The sequence below is a fragment of the Lytechinus variegatus genome, chromosome 13 (genome assembly GCF_018143015.1).
Source record: "Lytechinus variegatus isolate NC3 chromosome 13, Lvar_3.0, whole genome shotgun sequence".
Lineage (NCBI taxonomy): Eukaryota > Metazoa > Echinodermata > Echinoidea > Temnopleuroida > Toxopneustidae > Lytechinus > Lytechinus variegatus.
The window spans coordinates 948,390-972,145 of NC_054752.1; the positions used below are offsets into that span (position 1 = coordinate 948,390).

General features: G+C 34.0%; 2 protein-coding genes across 4 annotated transcripts in view; one reads left to right on the top strand and one right to left on the bottom strand.

Annotated features, from left to right (window-relative positions):
- Nucleotides 1-15,978, top strand: part of LOC121425935 (formimidoyltransferase-cyclodeaminase-like) — a 42,264-nt gene extending 26,286 nt beyond the window's left edge. For all 3 annotated transcript variants that reach the window (XM_041622048.1, XM_041622046.1, XM_041622049.1), the window contains 2 exons: nt 12,667-12,762; nt 14,185-15,978. In XM_041622048.1, coding sequence (XP_041477982.1) covers nt 12,667-12,762; nt 14,185-14,271 — 183 coding nt within the window. In that variant the 3' untranslated portion in view covers nt 14,272-15,978. The remainder of the gene's footprint in view (nt 1-12,666; nt 12,763-14,184) is intronic.
- A 3,291-nt stretch (nt 15,979-19,269) lies between these two features.
- Nucleotides 19,270-23,074, bottom strand: LOC121425927 (sushi, von Willebrand factor type A, EGF and pentraxin domain-containing protein 1-like). The gene is made up of 3 exons (XM_041622035.1): nt 22,914-23,074; nt 22,379-22,561; nt 19,270-19,758 (listed from the first exon to the last, which is right to left on the bottom strand). The coding sequence occupies exons 1-3, from the start codon at nt 23,014-23,016 to the stop codon at nt 19,568-19,570; spliced, it is 477 nt and encodes a 158-aa protein (XP_041477969.1). The 5' UTR covers nt 23,017-23,074; the 3' UTR covers nt 19,270-19,567.
- Nucleotides 23,075-23,756: the final 682 nt, after the last annotated feature.

Below are 23,756 nucleotides of genomic sequence, written 5' to 3' on the forward strand. Positions count from 1 at the left end.
TATGAGATCAATAACCCTTCACTTTGTTTGATTGAATGCATCCCCTATCCTGTATGAGATCAAATTAATATGAATTATTCAGTTATAATCAGATATCATTAATACCTCCCTACAATGTGTCTACAATCAATGAAGGGTTTCATTCTTATCAATTGGTAGATTATTTGATATGATTGCTAATCATTTATCATAAAAGCTTATACATTAAACAATTATCCTCCAACATTACTCCTGATTTCTTAGATTAAACTTTTGAGAGACTCCTAATCGATCAAATCACAGAGCTTTTTACATTGTGAAGAACCTAGTTGCTTCAAGTCAAGGGAGAGTTCACACAATAACTTTTGAGATAATTCTGTCCATGTGACTTTGAGTGTGAACCCCTTGTGTTCCATTGGTAAAACATATCAGTCATAAAAATAAGTTTTGATTTTCAGCTTAAAATGCTAAACCTTGAGTGTACATGTATGTAAGGCCTAAGCATGAGGTTATCATTATAGAATTACCCCTTGTTTACAGGGGGGGTGTCAATTTGACCCCCTCAATAAATTTTGTCACTACGTTGTCGAGCAAAATTTTTTTAGACCAAATTTGCGACCCAGGGTGTGCGGTTCCTAAATAATGCAGCATTTTGTAAGTGCATGTCAGACCCACTTGCTCAAAAACGTGATTCCGTGTACAAAGTCAATGCAAATTGTGTTTTTCAACCAAAAAATCATACATGTATGATTATTTTTACTTTTGTTAGGCTAATTGGATTTATTTTATGCTATATATGATCACAAAATGGTCTTTGACAAATTTTATTGGAAAAAACAAAAACAAAGCAATACATAAGAATTTTAAAAACAAAGTGCATAAGAAATTAATATTATTTTGGCTATTTCTGCAAGACTGTACAGTAAAATTGTCAAAAAGTCAATTTTTGTCTCACCTGCGAAGCAGAGTGAGACTATAGGCGCCGCTTTTCCGACGGCGGCGGCGACGGCGGCGGCGGCGGCGGCGTCAACATCAAATCTTAACCTGAGGTTAAGTTTTTGAAATGACATCATAACTTAGAAAGTATATGGACCTAGTTCATGAAACTTGGCCATAAGGTTAATCAAGTATTACTGAACATCCTATTAAAGTTTCATGTCACATGACCAAGGTCAAAGGTCATTTAGGGTCAATGAACTTAGACCATGTTGGAGGAATCAACATCGAAATCTTAACCTGAGGTTAAGTTTTTGAAATGTCATCATAACTTGGAAAATATATGGACCTAGTTCATGAAACTTGGACATAAGGTTAATCAAGTATCACTGAGTATCCTGCATGAGTTTCACGTCACATGACCAAGGTCAAAGGTCATTTAGGGTCAATGAACTTTGGCCGAATTGGGGATATCTGCTGAATTCCCATCATAACTTTGAAAGTTTATGGATATGATTCATGAAACTTGGACATAATAGTAATCAAGCATCACTGAATATTTTGTGCAAGTTTCAGGTCTCATGATTAAGGTCAAAGGTCATTTAGGGTCAATGAACTTTGGCCGAATCGGGGGTATCTGTTGAATTACCATCATAACTTTGAAAGTTTATTAGTCTAGTTCATTTAACTTGGACATATGAGTAATCAAATATCACTGAACATCCTGTGCGCGTTTCAGGTCACATGACCAAGGTCAAAGGTCAATGAACTTTGGCCGAATTGGGTTTATCTGTTGAATTACCATCAAAACTATGAAAGTTAATGGATTTTATTCATGAAACTTGTACATAAGAGTAATCAAGTATCACTGAACATCCTGTGCAAGTTTCAGGTCACATGATCAAGGTCAAAGGTCATGTATGGTCAATGAACTTTGGCCATGTTGGGGTTTTTTGTTGAATAACCATCATATCTCTGTAAGTTTATTGGTCTCGTTCATAAAAAGTGGACATAAGAGTAACCATGTATCACTGAACATCTTGTGCGAGTTAGAGTAGTATTCAAAGTCAGCACTGCTGCTATATTGAACCGCGTGATGCAGGTGAGACGGCCAGAGGCATTCCACTTGTTATATCTCTTTATCTATTTACTATGAAATTTGCCTTAAATTTGTTTTTAGGGTATGTTTTTGCCTTTGATTTCATTTTATATAGCTAGGAGAATGCAAATTTTTTGTGAGAGATTTGATTTTTACAGTTAGGTCATTTTGCTTTATCATAACCTGTTGTTAACGATGGGAATCATAAAGGAAGAGGCTGATAATGACTGTATAATATGGCCATGTGTCTTGATCTTGCCCCACAAAAAGGTGTTGTTTTTTTGTCTTTTTCAATTTTCATTCTGTTTAACATGCGATATCTCAGTTGAACTTAAAAATATTGTCATGAAATTGGTATCAATTTAAAGCTTTTATCATATCTGAAAAAATGAGCGCAATAGAACGTATATTTGCGACATTCCGACTGTTCGACTTTGGCGAGGGTGGGGGAGGGGGAGCAGTACACACAGTCTATGGGAGATTCACGTTTGATATTTGAACGGTGAATAAGTTTGGCATACAGGGGGCTACAGACTTAATTTTGGTCTCATTTTAACCCTAAAAAAACAGGGAGGGGGCTGATTCAGCCCCCCCTCAACATTTTTCGTGATAAATCCACCGCGCTCAATTTTTTGACCGCGTCGCTCATGGAGTTTTTACATTCAAGTCTCGCGCAACTTTTGAGACCAAATTTGCGACCCCCGGGTATGCAGTTTCGAAATTACGCAATATTTCGTAACTGCATGCAGACCCAAAATTGCACAAAAAACGTGAATTTATGAACAAATCCAATGTAAATAGAGTTTTTAGTCAAAATTCATAAAACTATCATTATTTTTCCTTTTACGGATTGAAATCAATTAATTCCATCTTATTTATGCTCCAAATAAAGTCCCCGACAATTTCCATTGAAAAAACAATAAAAAAACAGAAAGTCGAAAAACAAAGAAATACATACAGTAAGAAATTTAGAAAACGGTAAAATACATTAGAAAATAAATGTGATGTTGAAATTTTTTTGGGTACATTTGATCAGATTCATATAAAGTGTTTGTGTACAAAAAATAAGCATTTTACTGGCATTATTTAGTTAATTAAAGCAAAATTTTGATTTTACGCATAAATTAGCATAATTAATTAGCAATGAGATTTTTCGCAGAATTTGATTTAGTAGTTTTGTAGATTATGCCATAGGTAATGCGCGTTCCAAGTTTCGTCGTGATCGCGCGATCGACGGCTGAGATCATAAGGGGGGGGGACTGAATCAGCCCCCCCAGTCTTCTTAGGCATCGAAATAGCCCAGTCTATTTAGGGTTAAAGCTTGAGGTTAGTTGATCCAAAATTATTCTCAATTTATTTTATTCAATTAATTGTAATTAACAGTAATTTTTTAAAGAAAATTCTAAAATTTGTTACATGAAATACACCAAAAATTGTCACTAAGGACACATTTTGATGTAATTTTGCTTTTGGTCTTTTAAAACAAGGTTGGACAATGGAAAATAGGGTGAATAGAATATTAATGAATGTAACATTTATAGAGTAAATCACAAAATAATAGAAAAGAAGGAGGATTGGCATTTGCCATTAGATATATCATCCACTGTGACATTTCAGTATTTAATTGCCATTGTGAAAGCCTTTTAATAGAAATTTTGAAACCTGGGAAAATATTGTATTTTTTTGTCTTCTATACATGCAGACCACCTGAGAAATCACAGTCACATTTTATTATACAATTAATGCACATTTATGAGTGTGTTATGACGATGCAGCACACTCGAGGGTATTTACAATTATGCGAAAGCAAGAGGCGCTTGCGCCGAGTGCTTTTGCATAATATTGTGAATGCCCGAGAGTTGCTCGCATCGTCACTAACATCACGAATCTTAAAATGTGCATTAATTGTTTTATAAAACGGGTCGGCAAAAAGAATTTTTCATGGAAATCTTGTTCAAATTCCTCCAACTTGTGCACAGACGAAGAGATCACAAGACTATCAATTATGACATCACAGGCGTATCTAATATGCGCGCCTAAGTAAGCGCATCAAAATCCTAGCCAGCCTCTTTTACTGAACGCGTATCAGTTTTTACGTGCTATTGGAACTAATGCTGCACAAAAATTGCATAGTGCTGCACAAGAAATGCACAGTGCTGCACGACTGGAAGGTTGCGCATAATTAAAGCATGAACATGTGACTTGAATACGCACTCACCATTGGCTACATCCTTGAACCCGTTTTATAAAGATACTTATAAGAATATCTTTTCTGCAGATCAATTTAGAAACAAAAATATTGCATATTTCTTGGAGATTTTAACATTGATTTTATACAGTTAATGTAATGAGTTATTTGAACTGTTTTACTCATATTGCTCTTCTTACAAAATCAACTAGAAAAACTAGCTCCAGATGTATATTGATAGACAACAGTATGTTCATTATTTCTACAGGAGTATTAGCTTACAAGTGATATCTGATCATTTACAGATATTTGCCATGTTTGATTTCAAAGGTATAAAGAAGATCTTGTTGCATCAAATGAAAAGATATTAGGCCATGTGTCTTGAACTTGCCCACAGAAGGTGGTGCGGTTACACTTTTAACAATATTCATTCTTTTTAACATTTGATATCTCAGTTGAACAGAGAGACATTGTCATGAAATTGGTATTAATTTACTCTATCATATCTGAAAAAAAAAAATGAGTACAGTAGCAAGTAAATTCGCGACACCGCAACTGAGAACTCAAAATGGCGAGGATGGGGCGGGGGAAACAGTACACACTGTCTATAGGAGATTCATGTTTCATATCTTAAAGGTGAATAACTTTAGTATACAGGGGCTAGGGACTTAATTTAGGTTTCATTTTAAATCTTCAGGTCAGTAGTATAATAATCCAACATTATTCGCAATTTATATCAATTGATTAATTACAATTAATAGTAATTTAGAAAATCCTTATATTCTTTCCATGAACTACACCCAAAATTTTCGCATAGGAACAGTATAGGCCTATGATGTGATTTGTTTTTTGCCAAATGGAGGCACATTTTAATGAAATTGGTGTCATTTGAAAGTATACGTTGTTGAGGGTATAAGCCTTGCTCATCAATTTGTGATGAAATAAAAGAAAAAATTGAATAAAACAAGGGTAGTTGAAGGGTGATGAAAGCAGTACACATTACATGTTACTTTGGGATTTTTGTATTACTAGAATTAATCATGCATAGTTTTAGGTTTACAAGGGGTTAGACCTTTGATGATTTTAGTCTAATTTTCAGCTAAATACATGTATGACAGGTATAGCTATACACATCATACAATTGTTAATTGATTAAAATTAACTTGTATATAGAAAATTTAGGGAAAAATGTCGGTTTTAGATATTTTTAATTAATATAAATTTGCATACATCAAAATTACCTGGGTGAAATTACTAAATCCCCAGAAGTTATAAATCATTTGAAAGGGAAATTAATGGGCGATAAAAATCTGGTTAGTATGATGGTATGAGGTATATTGGGGGTTCTGAAAAGTAAAACTTTTTCACTCATAAAATGTCAGTAGCCCAGCCTACCTTATTTTGATGCCATTTTTGGAATCTTTTGAAATTTACTTTCAGAAGAAGTATACTTTTGTATTGGTAGGGTGAATATTTTCAAAGTTATGACCAGTTTTATACCAATATGCAGTGTACATGTATGTGCACTATCATTACCAGTATATTTGGGCAAATCAATACGAATGGGGCTTTGCAAACTATTTCCTTTACCGGTATACTACAATTTTGGGGGAAATATTTTTAAAGGTACACTTATTCTCAACTTCTTAATTTCTTTGATAAACACAAAATTCTTTATGATGAAAAGTTTGGTTTCATTCGATTCAATTTAGTTCAATAATATAAATGGTCTAGTAAAAACATGTCGTGCTAATGGCAGTAAAGGCTGATTAAAAACATGTACAATTTGCAATATGATGCATACATGATGTCACATATATTTGCAAAATTATTACATGTACTTCCTATAATACAAGAAAATAAATTGTGGAAATAAAAAAATCATACATTGTGTTGAATAAATTTATTGTGAATTTTGGTTCAAAGAAATGATGGTTCATACCACTTTGATCTAGTTTTTAAAACAGGAATGTATGGGAACATACTAAAAACAGTTTATTTCTTGACAAATATTGTGGTATGAATGTTTTCAAGATTAAAATATAGTTTGTTTCATCCAGTGTATGTAGGGTCCAATGGAAGTAAGTCTTGAGATGACACTGTTCAAAGTATCTATAGTGGCTTTAACAGATCATACTCATCAGCCAGAGATCCATTAGTCAAGGAATTCTAGAAGCATTACAGTAGAGTAGTACGTTTGAATCATTCATTTTATATGGTCTGCATGATGATAATTTGTTTTGATGCATTTCTGTATTTGTCATGTATATAAAAAGCAGTTGTGCATTTACATATGAAGAGTTTGGTTGCAAAAGGGGTTAGAACCACTTTGTACCATTCTGAGAAGTCATGTTTTTTTTAAATTCTCCTATATTGCATTATTTTTATGAGTAACTAAATTGTCATAATTAAGCCTGAGTCGAATCGATTTTAAAATCGGTGTTCGATCGATGTCATCGAACACCGGTGCAGATTTTGCAAAATCGGTGCATCGAAAAAAAAAAAATACGTCGGCCGGCCGATTCGTTTGGTTTACACAATCAATCATCAAAATATCAGTAATGTCCAACTTTACTACTACTTACTTGATTTCTATTGCCCCCAAAATGAAACCGATAGAGTAATTATGATGCTATTCACCATTAATTTGAAGTTTATTTCGATCATAGTTCGAGTCTTACTCGTCTGCTCGTGCCGAGAATAATTTATGCACGATGAATTCATGAATGGAAGTCATGGCCATCGATCGTGCATGCGCAGTACTGTTCTTTAATCAAACCAGAAAATGGCCGGAAATTGACGCGATCAACGTAAAATAAATCTTGCTTTCATGAACAATATTAATATCATGACCATAGAACATTATTTAATCGTAATATTTAACAATAATTTGCATATGATAATCATTAATATGAATTTAGAGCTTGATGTGAAACGTTTGTATTTCGTTTCAATTTTCAATGGCGGACATCTCATGACGATCGACTTGACTTCGAGCTAGTGCACTTGTCTAAAAAAATAATCATCACATCAGGATTGATTCTCGAACATTGTCTACATGCAAAAACTCTGTTCAAGTTCGTAATATCACCATATAATAACATTTGCCATGGCAAAACAGAGAAAATTGCGTTTGATTTTTTTCCCCATCAATTTGAAGCTAGTTTGTGCCCAACTTTGGGCTCTGATTTCATGAATGGGAAAATATGTCATACGTCATCGAACACGCATGCGCATTGTGCTTATTTTCTCGGAGCTTGGAGGAGACGTCCAGAGATGGAATAACAATAGAAATAATCCGGCCAGTATTAATTCTTCCATATGAACATAACATACTTTGCTGACATCGTCAATATTCTTAGTATGACCATAAAATCTTGTTAAATCGTAATAATTTAGATGAATTTAGGGCTCGATTCGAAACATTCGTATTTATTTTGATCGCATGCTCAATTGCGTCTAAAAAACTGGATTGTCATTATCAGGATTAATTCTCGAACATCGTCATAACTCATATTCCACAATCTTTCCTCACAATCGTTATATCAGCAATGAATAGCAATTCAAATGACCATCCAGAGAAAATTACGTATTTATTCCCATAAATTTATTTGGAGCTCATTTTGGATCCAACTACACAATCTCAGGCAAGTTACAGCGCTCTCCGTTGATTGCACTTGTTCGCTGGCGCTGACGTCAAGCACGCCTGTCGTTTCGGCAGAGTGAGTGTACGGAGCTGCGGACGGGGCTGGTGAATGGACTGCGAATGCTAGTTGACCGAAAATCATTCGGATCGACTCTGCGTGATTCATGTCTTTATTATTGTTTCATTTTAAACTTATATGTTGTCATCTGCAAATATCATTGTTGAAGATATTTTGGGAAGAATTCTGCTTTGGTCCCCGGCCTTTTTTTGTGTGTTTTGTCAGGGCGCGACAAACCCGCTTGCCCGCTTGCCCGGGGCAAGTGAAAATGACGTGCGGGCAAGCACCTCTCAAAGTCAATTGCCCGATCGGGCAAGTGGTTGTTGCGTCTTTTTTTTCAGTACCGTACCTCGTTTTTCCATAAATCATCCAAAATCCACACTCAAAATCATGAATCAGCCTTAAAAAATAGCGAGTAGCGCAGTTTCAAATTCCGAAATTGCGTTATTTTTCTGTACCACGTATTTCCATACATGGTACCAGGTATGAAAAAAATCAACGCAATGGCCGGGAAACAGTTGAATGTAGTATAGGGGTCCGTTATGGCTACCACCATGTGCAATTTCTAATGCACATTTTCCCCTTCCGATATCACAATTCTGTGATGAAATAATTAGAATTACACAGGAAATAAATCACAGAGTCTAGTAACCTCGCATTGGTGAGTTGTCATGTCATTCGGCTTTGCTTTTCAAAACGGCCTATTAACATCTAAAATAACTTGCCGTATTTGTTAATTATGACTTAAAATTCATTTGTTTCCCTTTTTGAGGGGATGAGGTAAATATCAGACAATAAATCATCAAACAAAGCTCCATCTATTTTACAAGGCCGGCGGGAGGCTCACACACGTGCGCATACTAGCTAGCCAGTCTGAGCTCTGTCTCTCTGCCAGAGCTCTGGGGGACAATTCGCTCAGTAAAGGCCTCAATGATGGTGATTTTCTGTTTCAGACAGAGTTTACATTTCGGGTATATTATTCAAAACTTCCAATAAAGTTTGATGATTTCTTCATTGTCATGTATATTTAAGTTATTAATGAATACATTCTCACCAAATTTAGACTCCCCCATAGAGAAATGCAATTTTCGTAGAAGTCTGCGTTTTCAAAGAACTTCAGGAAAAGTTAAGGTATGTGTGCCTTTATTACATGGCCGAGTACAGGTACTGGAATACCGGTAGGCGAAGTAGAAATTAGATATTGAATTCATTTATATCAAAGTTCAACTCACAGTCACACCCACACAAACACACGCACCCTCACACACACACACACACCCAAGATTCTAAGCATATAGTGAAAAAGATTACTTAAAAATCATACAATATTACCGTAAACAATGTTACTAATAATTCATTAATAAGTGAAAACATGTAGATAAAATTATTGACCGAGTGGAACATCATAAAATGATGAAGAAAAGACTTGATGGTTTCCAAATAATTTTTTTTTAATCAAGGAAATCAAGGAAATATGGAAAATAAATGACCATTTCATGGATTTAAAGATGCAAAATGTGAAATTTTAGCCACTCCACTTTTGATGATAAAATAATTTTTTCCGAGTCAATAAAGAGCTGAACATTTTTCACTGGCTTTCTTTATAGTTTCCAACTACGGTAAATGAAAGCAATTCTAAGGAAATATGTTACGCAGGTAGCCATTTCATGGATTTAAAGATGCAAAATATGAAATTTTAGCAACTTTTGTTGAAGGGTTTTTTAAAACCTTAAATAGCCATAAAATATTGATTTTTTTTCTCCAAAATAAACGTAAAGACTCAGGCCTACGTTGCTGAAAATATCCTTTTCAATGTGTGTTCTTTTATACTGGACATGATTCTCAAATGTTATTTAGTATACCTTAATAAAAATAAGAGTAGTGCCGTCATAATGAAAAAATTTATTTAATTATTAGTTAAAAAATTATTTAAAAAATTGGGCAAGCAGTTTTTTCTATCGGGCAAGCAAATTTTTTCATCACTTGCCCAACAGGGCAAGTGACGAAAATTTTTTTTGTAGAGGCCTGGTTTTGTGATCATGGAAAATACAAACTTTGCTGTCATCTGCTTGTGCAACGCTCACCCGGCCAACGCCAGCGCATACCGTCAGTGCGTAGTGCATATATGCAAAGCGCATCGCATCGACGCAAAAACAAGACTAAATTTTCCCCGCCTTCAATATTCGATGCATCGATGTTCGATCGAATTAGAGCTGTCGAACACCGGTTTTCAAAATAATCGATATGACTCAGCCTTAATTGTCATAATGTACTATCCTATTGTGTGAACATAAAATTGGGTATTAAAGAAATCTACCTGTCTTCATGTCTTTAAAATATATTTTTCCTAAAAATCATCCTTGTGGATCTGACTCCTTTTGCATGCAAACTGATATGAATCCAATCTCTTATGAATAAAAAAGGATTTTCTTTGCCACTTTTATTTGCATTTTAATGTAAATTTCAAATTTTCTTAGGTATCATCTGGAGCTACTAAAAGTCTATACATTAAGACAAAAACAGTAAAATTTGTGAAAAATGGATCTAACCCATTTTTGACAAATGAGCTCTTCTAAAGTGTTTGGTTGCAAAAGGGGTTAGATCCACTCCAGGAAAATCATTTTTTTTTCTCCCATATTTTAATATTCTATGTTAAACTAAATTTTCATGATACCCTACCATGTCAGCATAAAATTGGCTATAAAAGAAATCTACCTGTCTTCATATTTTTTGAAATATTCTTTTCCAAAAGATTTCTTTGTGGATCTTAACCCTTTTTGCAACCAAACTGAAATGGATGTAACCCCTTTTGAAAAAAGATGATTTTTCTGTGCCATTTTTGTTTACGTTTTGATGGGAAATTCAAATTTTCTTAGGTATCATCTTATAAAGCTACTAAAAGTCTATACATTAGGAGACCCCCCCCCAAAAAAAAATCAAATTTGATGAAAAATGGATCTTACCCCTTTTGCAACTGAGCTCTTCATATATTACATTGTAAATGTACAACTGCTTTTTACGATTTTGTTTTTAGATTCCTGGCTTAAAAAACAAACAAATCTATTTTACCTGAATATTTTAAGAGCTAGGTTTTATTGTCTAGCCTTCAAATCAGAGTTCTTGGAGACTAGTATAGGCACCGATATTCTGACGGCAACTGCGGTGTCGTCAACATTAAAATCTTAATCAGGATAAGTTTTTGAAATGTCATAACTTAGAAGCAATATGTGGACCTAGTTTATGAAACTGACATAATGGTAATAAAGTGTCACTGATTACCTTGCCCAAGTTTCAAGTCACATGGCTATGGTCATTTAGGCTTAATGAACATTATTAATTGTTGAAGATGTATTACACGGGAACAGATGCACTAGATTATATAATATATATATAAAGAAAAATTAGCTTTTTTTAAAAGATTTTTTTTTAAGTTGAAGTGACAATGGCAAAATATTGTTTGCCAGAATTTTTTAATGGAAAGTTTGCTGCAACAGGCCCCAGGTTGTGTAATCATGCAGTTCAAAGTATCACTGAACATCTCATGCAATTTTCAGGTCACAATCAAGGTCAAAGGTCATTCAAGGTCAATGAATTTTGGCCAAGTTGGGGGTATTTGTTGAATTACCATCATAACTTTGAAACTTGATTGGTCTAGTTCATAAAATATGGACATACGAGTAATCAAGTATCACTGAACATCCTGTGCGAATATCAGGTCACATGATCAAGGTCAAAGGACGATGAACTTTGATAATCTGAAAATGTATTAATCTAGTTCATAAAACTTGGATTACTGAACATCTTGTGCAATTTTCAGGTCACATGACCAAAGGCAATGGTCATTTTAAGGTACATGTAATTGAACTTTGGTCACTCTGGAAGTAATTATGAGATTGCTGTCATAACTTTCAAAGTTTATAGATTATAGTTTATAAAGTGTGGATATGGGGTTAATCAAGTAGCACTGACAAGTCTTAGGTCGCATGATCAAGGTCAAATGTCATTTATTGTCATTGAACGTAGTTCTTGTATCATTATAGGAATGGTGCTTTTTGTGAATAATTATTTTATAGTACTTTTCAAAGTCAGCCGTGCTGCTATATTGATTCGCGTGATGCAGGTGAGACTGCCAGGGGTGCTCCACTTGTTTAATTGCTCCTACTTGTTTTCTAAGCCCTTGATAACTCATAATCCCTCTCACACCCTCAGGTCTGCTAGTTACTTTCTGCATACCACAATCTCTTGGAAAAACAAAAACAATGAGTAGTTTTCTTTCAATAGCATTAATCAACATGCATGCATGTACATGTATATTTTTATTTCACATTTACTTCAAAAACTAAAACAGATTATTTTGTAGCCTCTAATCCCCCCAAAAAAATGCAGATATGAAGAAATCAAACTAAATTCTATTTTGTCAACACCCTTAATATAATATCTAATCGAAATTGATACATACATAGTTCAATTGTTCTCTGTATATTTTCCATGAAATATCAACATTAATACCGAATAACAAATGGAGAAATAACAAACGAGTATGTACTCAATAACTTTGATTTAACTTACACAGTAATCAAAGCACATATAGCATTTTGTATCTGCACATATACTCCATTTACACATGTTTATAATAAACAAACAATTAGTTGATCTGAAGTTAAACATGTTGAGAAACTCAAACTTCAATCATATGAAAGGGAAATGTTGCTGGTGTACATAATAATGAGCTTAAAATTGATATTGTCATTATTATACAGGTTGGTTCTAAAGCCATGGAGCTAGCTGTTTGGGGAGCTTATTATAACGTTATGATCAACCTGCCTAACATAGCAGATCAGGAGTACAGGGATAAGGTAGGCCTTCTTACATTCTTTTCCTCAGAGTTCCATTATTGGATAAATATTTTTCCATTTCAAATATTATTCATCAAATATTGTCACTGTTTCTTGGATATCCATTCCTGAACTATATCATGTCTCAGATGCAAATAGGTTTTAAAATATGTGCAGCTATATTATAAACAAGAGTTTTAGATAAGATATTTTAGGTCTTCTCATGGCACTTCTGCCTTCATGTTCTGGCATTTGTTTATCAGTCTTCTCACTTTGCAAAATACAAACTCAACTACTGACTTATTTATTATAACATACTGATATAGGGAATTTGATCATTTTTGTTGATTCGTCACATAAAATTACACATTTATTCATAGGATGTTTTGGCTTTGGGTATCATTTTATATCATTTTATATCACCCCACCCCATGCTTTCTCTTTCTTTCTTTCTTTCATCCTTTTATCTCCTCATATTATTCTCTATGCCTCAGGCTTTGTTTCTCTTTCCATCTTACTCTTTCCTTCTTTTATCCATCCTTTTAACTCTCTGTCTTATGAAATAATTATAGTATAATATTTTTTTGTAATGTGTATTTGAAGAGTTTTGTTCCAAAAGGAGCTAAATCCACTTTTGGTATTTTTCTGTAAATCAAGGTTTTTTAATTCACCACTTTCCCTTAGCCACTGCTGATTTATAATGTATGATAGTACTATCATTATAGGTTAATTAAGTCATGAATTTTTAAAATAGTAAAATGTCATTTTTTGCCAATTTACATATGTTTGAATTTGGAAATTGAACACGAAACACATAAATATGGCTAGCAGAATACATTTCACATCTTTTCTGATGTTTATCTATTTTAAATTACAGAAAGAAAAGAAAAAGATATTTTGCCGGCAGCTTTTTAATATCTTATTCCAAAAGGAGCTAAATCCAAATATATTCACAAAAGTTGTAAAATTCTTTTATTTTCAGCAAAATTTTCACTGATGGTATAAACTTGTATCCACAACATTTTATACCTAAACATTGAATGCATAACTTTATGTAAAATAGAAAAAAACAATTTTAAATGACTGTTTGGCGGATCTAGCTCCTTTTTGAACAAAACTGTTCTAAATTTAGCTCCTTTTGGAACAAAGCTCAAATTTGCAATCAATTTTTACCAACCTCTCCAAATATTTTTTTTCAAATGCGATATGTTGCATTTAATTCCCACATCTAAGATACAAATATTTGTATAAAAAAAATCAATTTTGATCAAAAGTGGAGTTAGCTCCTTTTGAAATCAAGCTCTTCATTTGATAGATTTCTAGATAATTATTGCAAGATATAGTACTAAATAAATTATTTGGCAATTTTTTAATCAAAAAAAAAAAAAAAATACCGTATTGGAGTCACCTTTTGAAAATAATTAATTTATTCCTATCTTCCAGGCTAAAGAAGACATTGAGACTTTCCTGAAGGTGGCACAAGATGGCGCAAGTGATGTTTTGGAAATCATAGCAGATCGCACAGAGTGAATTAATGATGATGCTCAACTGTGACAGGGTTGAACCAGTGTTATGATTAGTTATTGATGTGCTCTGTTCATAGGTTTAGACCAATGTCATCGGGATGAATTTGCCCTCATACCCATTCTTGGGAATTTCAGCTTTCAGTTTTCTGATGTAGTATTAAAGACATTTATTAAATAGACTGATGAAGGTCACATACATGTAGCTCGTAATAATAATCATCTGCCTTGCAAAGCTATTTTGAAGTGTGGAATTGAGTTTGAATTTTACAAAATGCAATTTTGTAAACTGATTGTAGCTTTCTTGACTTATACAAGACTAATTTTGTCAGCTGTTTCTCATATAGCCCCACCTTGGATTGTAGGTTTGGAAAGTTTATATTCTTTCATGACAGCATTTCATCAACATTTGTCAACTGAAAAAAAAATCAGATCTTACAGCTTTCCTTAATTTGGTATGCTAAGAAGCACAAGTGATTTGACTGTATCTGTTAGATGAAACTTCAAATAAGTCCATTCATGAAATGCTCCCCAATTAAGGCCCAGTAGTCCTAGGTCCATCTCCAATCCATTCGATGTACGGTCAAGAGGCTAATCTTTCTCACAAGGTTTAATGTGAATTACACATACCACTGATCTGCAGTGAGTTTTGATAAGAGTGCTATGAAACACCTTGAAATATCACCCCCTAGATGTTTTCTTCTCATGTATCTGTAATCCGTGAATGCACTTCCATTGACACATTCAAACATTACTCATCTATTCAATGCTTCCTACTCTTAATTGTTCCTGAATCTATTACTATTATATTTGTACCTTTCTTTCTTTCTTTCCTTCCTTCCTTCCTTCCTTCCTTCTTCCTTCCTTCCTTTCACTGGCCTTGGGCACTTTGCCGATTAGATTTGGCGCATTACAAATCACATACATTATTCTATGCTAGATGTATGTCATCAGGAAGCTGCATTATCTCTTTCTTCTCATCCAGTGTAACCATAGCTTGTAAGACCTAGATGATAATCCACAGCATTTATATTGTGCCATATCTAAAACATTCATAGGCTCATCCAATTAAGCTAATTACTACACATTTGCAGAAATAAGTGAGTATTAAAAGAGAAATGCGTAGAGATGCAGGATGACATGTTGAATATTTCTAATTTTTTAATTGTATTGTATTTTGCTAATAATATCTAAGTCAATGAAATTAGTCCTTACAAGTATTTTGAGTCAGCTGCCAACACTTTTCTTTTATTCAATAGTCTCTATTTGATTATTGAACAGTAGGCTAAGTAGATAAACTATTAGATATTGGTCATCCTATGCAAATTCATATTGAGCAAGAAAATTATTGATAATTAGTGAACTAAGAATATATGACATTTCATAGTAATTCAGTGAAAGATATCCAAAGACTTTAATCCACTCCATCCTGCCTAGTCATTGTGCCTTAGTGTTGTACCTAGTGTACAAAAATGTCTTTCACTTTCTGCAGTAATATATAAGTGCTGAAATACTTGCATGTTTTTACAATATATTCAGAATACAGCTAGTTCTTTAATAAAAAAATACTTGCTTTATGTACATCTACATGTATTTATGCACTAACAAATAGTCTAAATCTCAAATTGTCCTATACCATTATGACTAAAATCACTAGGTCTAGTATCAGTTTGGTCTAATTAATGTTTAGCCCAATCATCACCTAGTCTACCTGTAATAATTTGTGTGTGTTTTTCATGTAATTGCCATTGAATAACTTGGTTCATACACAGTTCATCTCATCATATACTGTACATTAAGGCCCAAATTCTTGAAGGTGGGCTAACTTAGCCCTTAGGCTAAAACGTGTCATTTGACGTCATTGGCCCATGGAGGCTAAATTTTGCATTTCTTGAAGGTGGGCTAAGTAAGTCCATGGGTCAATTTTAGCCCCGGCTAAGTTAGCCCACCTTTGAGAATTTGGGTCCAAGTGGTATTAGATCAAGTGGATATTAGACACCATTCTCATTATGCTATCTAAAACTAGTTTACTAGAAACCAGTTCAGGAAACAAGTTTGGAAGATCGCTTTGTTAGCGTTCCCACTTGATCACACGATAGTGGTTTTCAAAATCACTTCACATTAAGCGATCTTGTTGCTATGGAAACGCTCTCAGTTTGGTGACACGCTTCTCTCAAATTTCAAAACCGCAGCATAGGCATTCTACACCTGTCGTGCGGAGTAGCGTGCTCAACATGCGCGAAGATTGCTTCACGAAGAACGGTTGTGTCCTCACTTGTGCTAAAACCAGTTTACTGATCTTAAAAACTACATAGTGAGGTGGTTTTCCAAACTGGTTTGGAAGATCGCTTCCAAGACTGCTTCAACTGTTCTCACTACGCATTAAAATAGTTTCCACTGAACTTGTTTCCAGTAAACTAGTTTTAGGAACATAGTGAGAATGGTGTCTTAGATTAAATAGACCAAATGGTAATGAAGCTAAATGACAATTAGATCAAAGGTGAAAAGACAATATTGTATTAGATGAAGTAGGATTAGTTCATGTGGAATGAGACCAAAGTAGGCTATGGTAATTTCATTTGTTATTTTGCCAGCACTGCATGACATTGATGTGTGTAATGAAATGAGTGTAACTGTTAAATTCCTTTTATTAAATCTAATGAAATTATAATTAGATCATATGGTATGATACCAAATGGAAAGTAGAGACAGTGTGTGTTGGACAAATTGGTTATTTTTTTTTGCATACTTCATGACACTGATAATGAAATGAATACAATTATTGGTGATTGATGATTTAGACTATGTGTTGAATAAAAGTATACAATGTGTATGTATAATCGTATACCAACTATTTGATTTGCCTTGTATTGTAGTTACACCAAGTAACTCCAAAACAACTAATGTTATTGGAAATAGCATAACATCTTTTGTTGGCCTGGAAATGGTTTTTTGCAAGTGTGTCTTTAGCCTTACTATTGCATTTTTGAATAGTTCAGAAGGATGTCTTCCGCTTTCTGAGGAAACATTTGATTCTGAAATGTGTTTTCTCTATCTTGAAGAAATAATTATATATAAAAGAACTTCTGAATGCTTTACGTATTAATGCATATACTGTGCACACAATGTGCTGTGTTTTGTTTACATTTGAAATTCTATCATTGACATTCCTATTATATTAATTGGTTTAATGTGCTCTGATGTTATGATCTTCTGTTTTGAATTTCTATCAGTTATTTCTGTCCTTTATATTAATATGTACTGTGTGTCCCTACAGGTATTTTGATAGTAACTCTTAATATAAGAATAAACCTGGAATGTGCAATGCCATGATTAATGGCATATTATTTTTTGCAGTAGTGTACAGTTCATTATTGAACCAAATCAAATTTTGTTATGTATTCGCTTGTTGTATATCAAATACATTCTTTTTTATAATTAATTATATGAAATATATCAAAACTTTATTTCTTTTACAAATTAAATTAAAGGATAATCAACGGATCACAGAATTCTTTTTTTAATGATTCAAACATTCTACATCATTTGAGGAAAAACTTTGAAATATTTGATATTTCTTTTAATAGAATTGCAGTGATGTTGATGAAATGTGTGCAATTATGCGAAACATGCTTACATAAGGTAATACATGTTTAAGCATTATCTTTTGTTCCTATTATTTTTTTCCCTTTTATTGCGACCATTTTGTTCCAGTTTCTTTGACTCAGTATGACACATTTTCCCCCTATTTTTCCGCTATCCATTTATTGTTCCTTTATTTGTTTGTAAATTTGAGTTTGAAATATCCGAGTGGGTATATTTCCTTTTTCCGGGGGGGGGGGGGGCGGTCTAAAAATTGATATTAACTGTTTATATTGCTTTTGTCATATACGATAGAGCATTGTAACTGATGTTTCTTTTTATAGTTTGTATACTGATAATGCATTCCATAAAATCTTATACCTTTATTTCTATTTTGTATTCTGAAATATTTGCTGTAACTGCCATAGTGTTAACATTGCAATCGTGTGCAGGTTGTTTGAATAAAGTTGAATATTCCTTCAAACTGATCTTGCTGTTATTGTAATACTTTGATATTTTAGTGTCGTCTAAGGGTATTATCCTGTGCATTAAGCTTATCTGTTGATAACACCCGGATACTGATATCAGTATTATTTAAGAGAAAAAATGGAAAGCGTTGAAAATGAGGTCTGATAACAGATTTTATAGCAGATTGCATTAAGGAATTGATAGAGACAGAAATTTGAGAATTTAGACTTGCATAACACTAAGTAAAGCAAATCCTACTTTTGCCTTTAGATCATTAAAATGGAGACAATTTCAGATGAAAGTCCTCATCATGAAATAATGTTCATCCTTGGGCCTTTTTAAATAGGTTGGCTGGATTATCGACTTCAAACTCAGTGAAAGCCTTGTGCATAATTCTTCCTCAGCTTGCATCTTAACGCAAAGCCCTTCCCGCCGATAAGTGCATCTCAATAAATGGAATTCAGGCAATCTATACACTAAGAAATTCTCATAATCGGATTTGAAATGAGAATGTTAGTTTGCCATACTTCTACAAATAAACAGATATACAGTATGTTTCATGTTCAGTGTGCAAGTGAATGAACGTATTACCCACCCCTCGGTCTATTGCTAAATGTGAAAAAAAATGCCCTCTTAAAATGAAAAAATCATGGTTTGATTCGTGTGGAATTACCTTTGCTGTAACATTTCCGTATTGATCACCTCTGAAGTTTTTGTCCCAACTTGGTATCAATGATACTAATGTGTGCAGGATTAATCTAACCTGAATATGCGATCTGAGCAGAGTTCTGCTTCCGAACCATTAAAAGATTATCAGAAATCATGCACACAAATCCATTAATGGAGATTAGCAGAGAGAGATAGAGAAAGCAAAAACAAGCGCGATAAAATAGAAAATAAGGAAGGGGAATGGCTCAAGCTAACAAGGTAAAATCAACAACAACATCGGCATCCCTTTAACGAATTTATCTATTAAAAATACATAGATTTGATGAATGTCAATGTTACCCTTGATTCTAGGGCCTACCTAGTAGTAAGACATTTGTAATACATAATCGCAATTACCTAATCTTGAAGCTGAGAATTATATCTTAATGAAAAGATATATTTTGTATTATACATGTAACACAATGTAGAACTCGATTTTTCGCAAAATATTGTTTTATTACCTACTTTATACATCCAGTAATCAACTATCCATCTTTCATCCCTTTTAATTCAACTGAGATACATCATCAGTATTGGTGACAGGCTTATAATATAACCTCACAAGTAGTTAAATTTGGGCTCGGGTACCACACTCCATTGTTGCATGTGATCTGACTAGCTCCCTCTAAGTTACCGTATCCATCAGCACAAGAGAGCGAAGCGATCGAATGGTGAGAGTATACATCACGAGTAGAGTGCAAAGTAGGTTGGTCTATGGCAGGGTCGTTGCAGTCCACTGAAAAAAAATCCAATATGAGAGTTGTCCTTTAGAAATGATTATGTTTGTTTGATTGTTTTAATTTGGGGGTACAGGGCCCTGGAAACGATTGGGAAGAGGGGTACAGGGCCTATAGCTGGAAACCATTTTTTGTTTTTTTTTGTCGAGAGAAATTTGACAAGCAAAACAAAATGAAGGTTTTTTTTTTCCTGGGGTATTGCCCATGGAGAATAATGCATACAGCACCCCCACTTCAAAAGGCCGGGGGGGGGGGGTATTGATATATCTGTGTCCCAGTCGACTCGTGACTTTTTGTTATTCCAATTGTAAAATTATGATCATAATGCTGATAAAAGTGAAAGTGGAATTGCAAGTGTGCGAGAGTGCATATGCGCGGGGGCGTGGTGTTGTATTTTCATTTGGTACGAAACACACAAAGATTTTTGGTATTCTATTTTAAAGGTCAAGTCCACCTCAGAAAAATGTTGTTTTGAATCAATAAAGAAAAATCGGACAAGCACAATGCTGAAGATTTCATCAAAATCGGATGTAAAATAAGAAAGTTATGACATTTCAAAGTTTCGCTTATTTTTAACAAAATAGTTATATGAACGAGCCAGTTACATCCAAATGAGAGAGTTGATGATGTCACTCACTCACTATTTCTTTTGTTTTTTATTGTTTGAATTATACAATATTTCAATTTTTACGAATTTGACGATTGGGACCTCCTTGCCTGAAGCACAAAATGTTAAAATAATGGAATTCCACGTGTTCAGGGAGGAATGAAACTTCATTTCACATGGCAAAGACGAGAAAATCAAAATATTTCATATTTCAAACAATAAAAAACAAGAGAAATAGTGAGTTAATGACATCATCGACTCTCTCATTTGGATGTAGCTGGCTCGTTCATATAACTGTTTTTGTGAAATGAAGCGAAACTTTGAAATGTCATAACTTTCTTATTTTACATCCGATTTTGATGAAATTTTCAGTGTTTTGCTTGTTGAATTTTTCTCTTTTTATTCAAATCAAGTTTTTTGTTGGGATGGACTTGTCCTTTAACAGTGTACTTGTCTTCAAAACAGCCTTGAATGAATAAAGTGTAGATCATAACTTAATGTCAGGTGATAAATTTTTCTATAAATCTGCACCGTAATGTCTAATTGATTTGTGTGCTATTTCGTGTGGGAGTGGTTTGGATGGTTGTGTTGATTTTGTGAACATATTTTGAAGGGAAGGGGGGGGGGGTATCCCCTTTTTGTATTTGAACATGAAGATTACAATTTGAAATGTATTTATATCTGAAATTTATAATGTTCTTAGTTTAAAAAACAAAGGACTGGATCTTGCAAGATATTGTGATGCTGTGCAAATACCATCGATGTGCGTTGCCCCGTATTCCGTGTAGTTTATGAATATTTTGTGATTAAGTGTATCGAAAGCTTTACTTAATTCCAAAAATATTCCAATGATATGTTCTCTGTTAGCAGTCGCTTTTGTAATTTCGTCATAAATATTTAATAGTGCTAAGTCTGTCGAGTGATTTTTTTTTTCTAAAACCGTATTGATTTGGATTCAATAAATTATGCAAGTTTTAGAAATTGTATAATCTTGTGTTGCTTGTAGTTGTAGGTTTCTTTAAATGTAGTTTGTAAAGACTATTTCTAGTATGGAATTGATTTTAGAATTCCTTTAGTGATTAATGGGTTTGGAGCCTCTCTTTGTTTCTGGCGCTTTCTTACAAGTGGGAATTTTTTACCGTAAAAATGCTGTAGTTTAAGGTTAAAATTCTCATAAGCAATATGCACGTTATTTTTACTATAACCATCAACTTTCCAACAAGCTTCAATAATAATGATCACATGAGACTTATATAGCGCACTTACTATCTTGATTAGATACTCAAGGTGCTTGAGAGCACAACAATAAAAACAAATTACATTATCATAAATGTTTGAACAATGAGTTTGTGTCAAATGGGTGAAATACTGGATTTCCATTGACATCCGGGACATCTGGCACCCGTCTTACAAATAGTTATGATTGATCCAAACAATCAAAACTATGGAAAGCCAGCAACGTCAACATCTATTATGCATATTTGTTCAAAATATTTCTAACTATGATGTATAATAATGCATTTACTGTTTATTTGTAAATGCAGGGTGCTTATTTTTGTTTACAAAGGACATTGTTCAAATTTCCTGAAGATTAAATTATGACACTGATGGATTTCCATAGTTACGATTGATTGGATCAATGGTAACTCTTTGTAAGACGGGGCAATGGTCACCCTGCACCTGATCCATTAGCGCACCTAAGGGGGGGGGGCAGACTGTCCCACCTGACGAGTCACAACCCATGCAAGGGACGTATCCCTGCCCCCCTATAACGAGTCACAACTGATCCCTGACGAGCCACAACTGGCCCGCTCCTTTGAACTTGAAGACCTTTTTATTTGCTTGTCTTTTTTTCTGATGCGAAATGTCCTTTATATTATGCGGTTGAAGACCTTTTTTTTTTGCTTGTCAAATTGGAAAATTGGAAAATTTGGAAAATCCTAGGTACGCCACTGCCCTGATCTTATGCATTGATTGGCTTAACAAAATATTACGAGGAAACGACCACTTACATTTACATGTGACATCTGATAGCGGGAATTGGAAAGAACCATCTTGCGAACAGAATGTGAAGGGTATACCACTTAATGATGAACCTTCTTTGCAGGTTATACTAACGAAGTCACCGTTATAGAACTCAATGGCATCCGAGTTCAATAAAACATTGGCGTCCATACCAACCGCTCTCACACAAGCTAAATAATGTAAGAAAGATAATTATCGATATCATAAGGAAAAAAACGAAATCGTTTTGAAATCTGAAAATTAGATTAAAGGAGACTATAATAACAATATCTGCCACGGTATTGAACAATGGAATTTGTAATAATAAATGCGGTATTAGAATTGTGATTTCAAATTTCTTGCAAAGTCCTGAGATCTCTATGATCTAGGTTAATTATTTTCGTGAAACAATAACTGCGAACCACAATGTTCATTGTCCTCTGGTTTATGATTGTCCGCCGTGCCTCCTAAAATGTAATATAAAGGCATTTATTTCAATTCAAGTCACAACTTAGTCGGGCCCATAATAAAATAATGAAATACCTGGACATCTGAAATTCGTGTCAGACCAGAGTCCATCTTGACATTCAAGTATTGCATTGTTGCTGTTCAGACGACACGTAATGTTATTCCTGGAGCCATGCATAGATGATGTACCTTCTTGATACGTACCCAGAGGAGCTAAACATGGAGCTGTAGAGAGGTTAGTAGGGTCATCAAACTGTCGTTCTTGAAAAGCTGGGGAGCGTTTTATGAAATGATTCGTCGGATTCCCCCCCCCCAAACAAAGTGTGTTTTATCCGACAGTTACCATAGAGGAACTGCGAGTCTCAGTTCTTACCCAATCATAATAGATGATAGGTGTCGGATATGACAACCTATCGGAGAAAAACGTTGATAAATCGCTCTCCTGTGACCAATTGCAAACAAAATTATACAAGTGACACTTGACACATTAAACAAACTCCTAAAAAAGTTGCCAGAGTGATTTGGGTGCAAGTTTGTCCGAGGGTTTACCACATTCCACCAAGCAAAAAGACAAAGTTGACTTCAAGTTAAAACTGAAGCATATCGTCATTAAAGATCGAGAACTGTAAGAAATCTGATATAATTATTACAGAGTAATTTTAAAGGTCAAGTCCACCCCAGGAAAACGCTGACTTGAATAAATAGAGAAAAATCAAACTAGCATAGTGCTGAAAATTTCATCAAAATCGGATGTAAAATAAGAAATTTATGACATTTCAAAATTTCGCTTATTTTTCACAAAACAGTGAAATGCACGACTAGGTGAGTCAGTCAATGATGTCCATCACTCACTATTTCTTTTGTTTTTTTATTGTTTGAATTATACAATATTTCATTTTTTATAGATTTGACAATAAG

Bases quoted from the DNA above. Each gene is read 5' to 3' on its own strand.
- LOC121425927 (XM_041622035.1), bottom strand. From the start codon at position 23,016: ATGCATGGCTCCAGGAATAACATTACGTGTCGTCTGAACAGCAACAAT. The intron at 22,562-22,913 runs GTATTTCATTAT...TACATTATTTAG, and splicing joins CACGAATTTCAGATGTCCAG to CTTGTGTGAGAGCGGTTGGT. The intron at 19,759-22,378 runs GTAAGTGGTCGT...ATTTTTTTTCAG, and splicing joins ATCAGATGTCACATGTAAAT to TGGACTGCAACGACCCTGCC.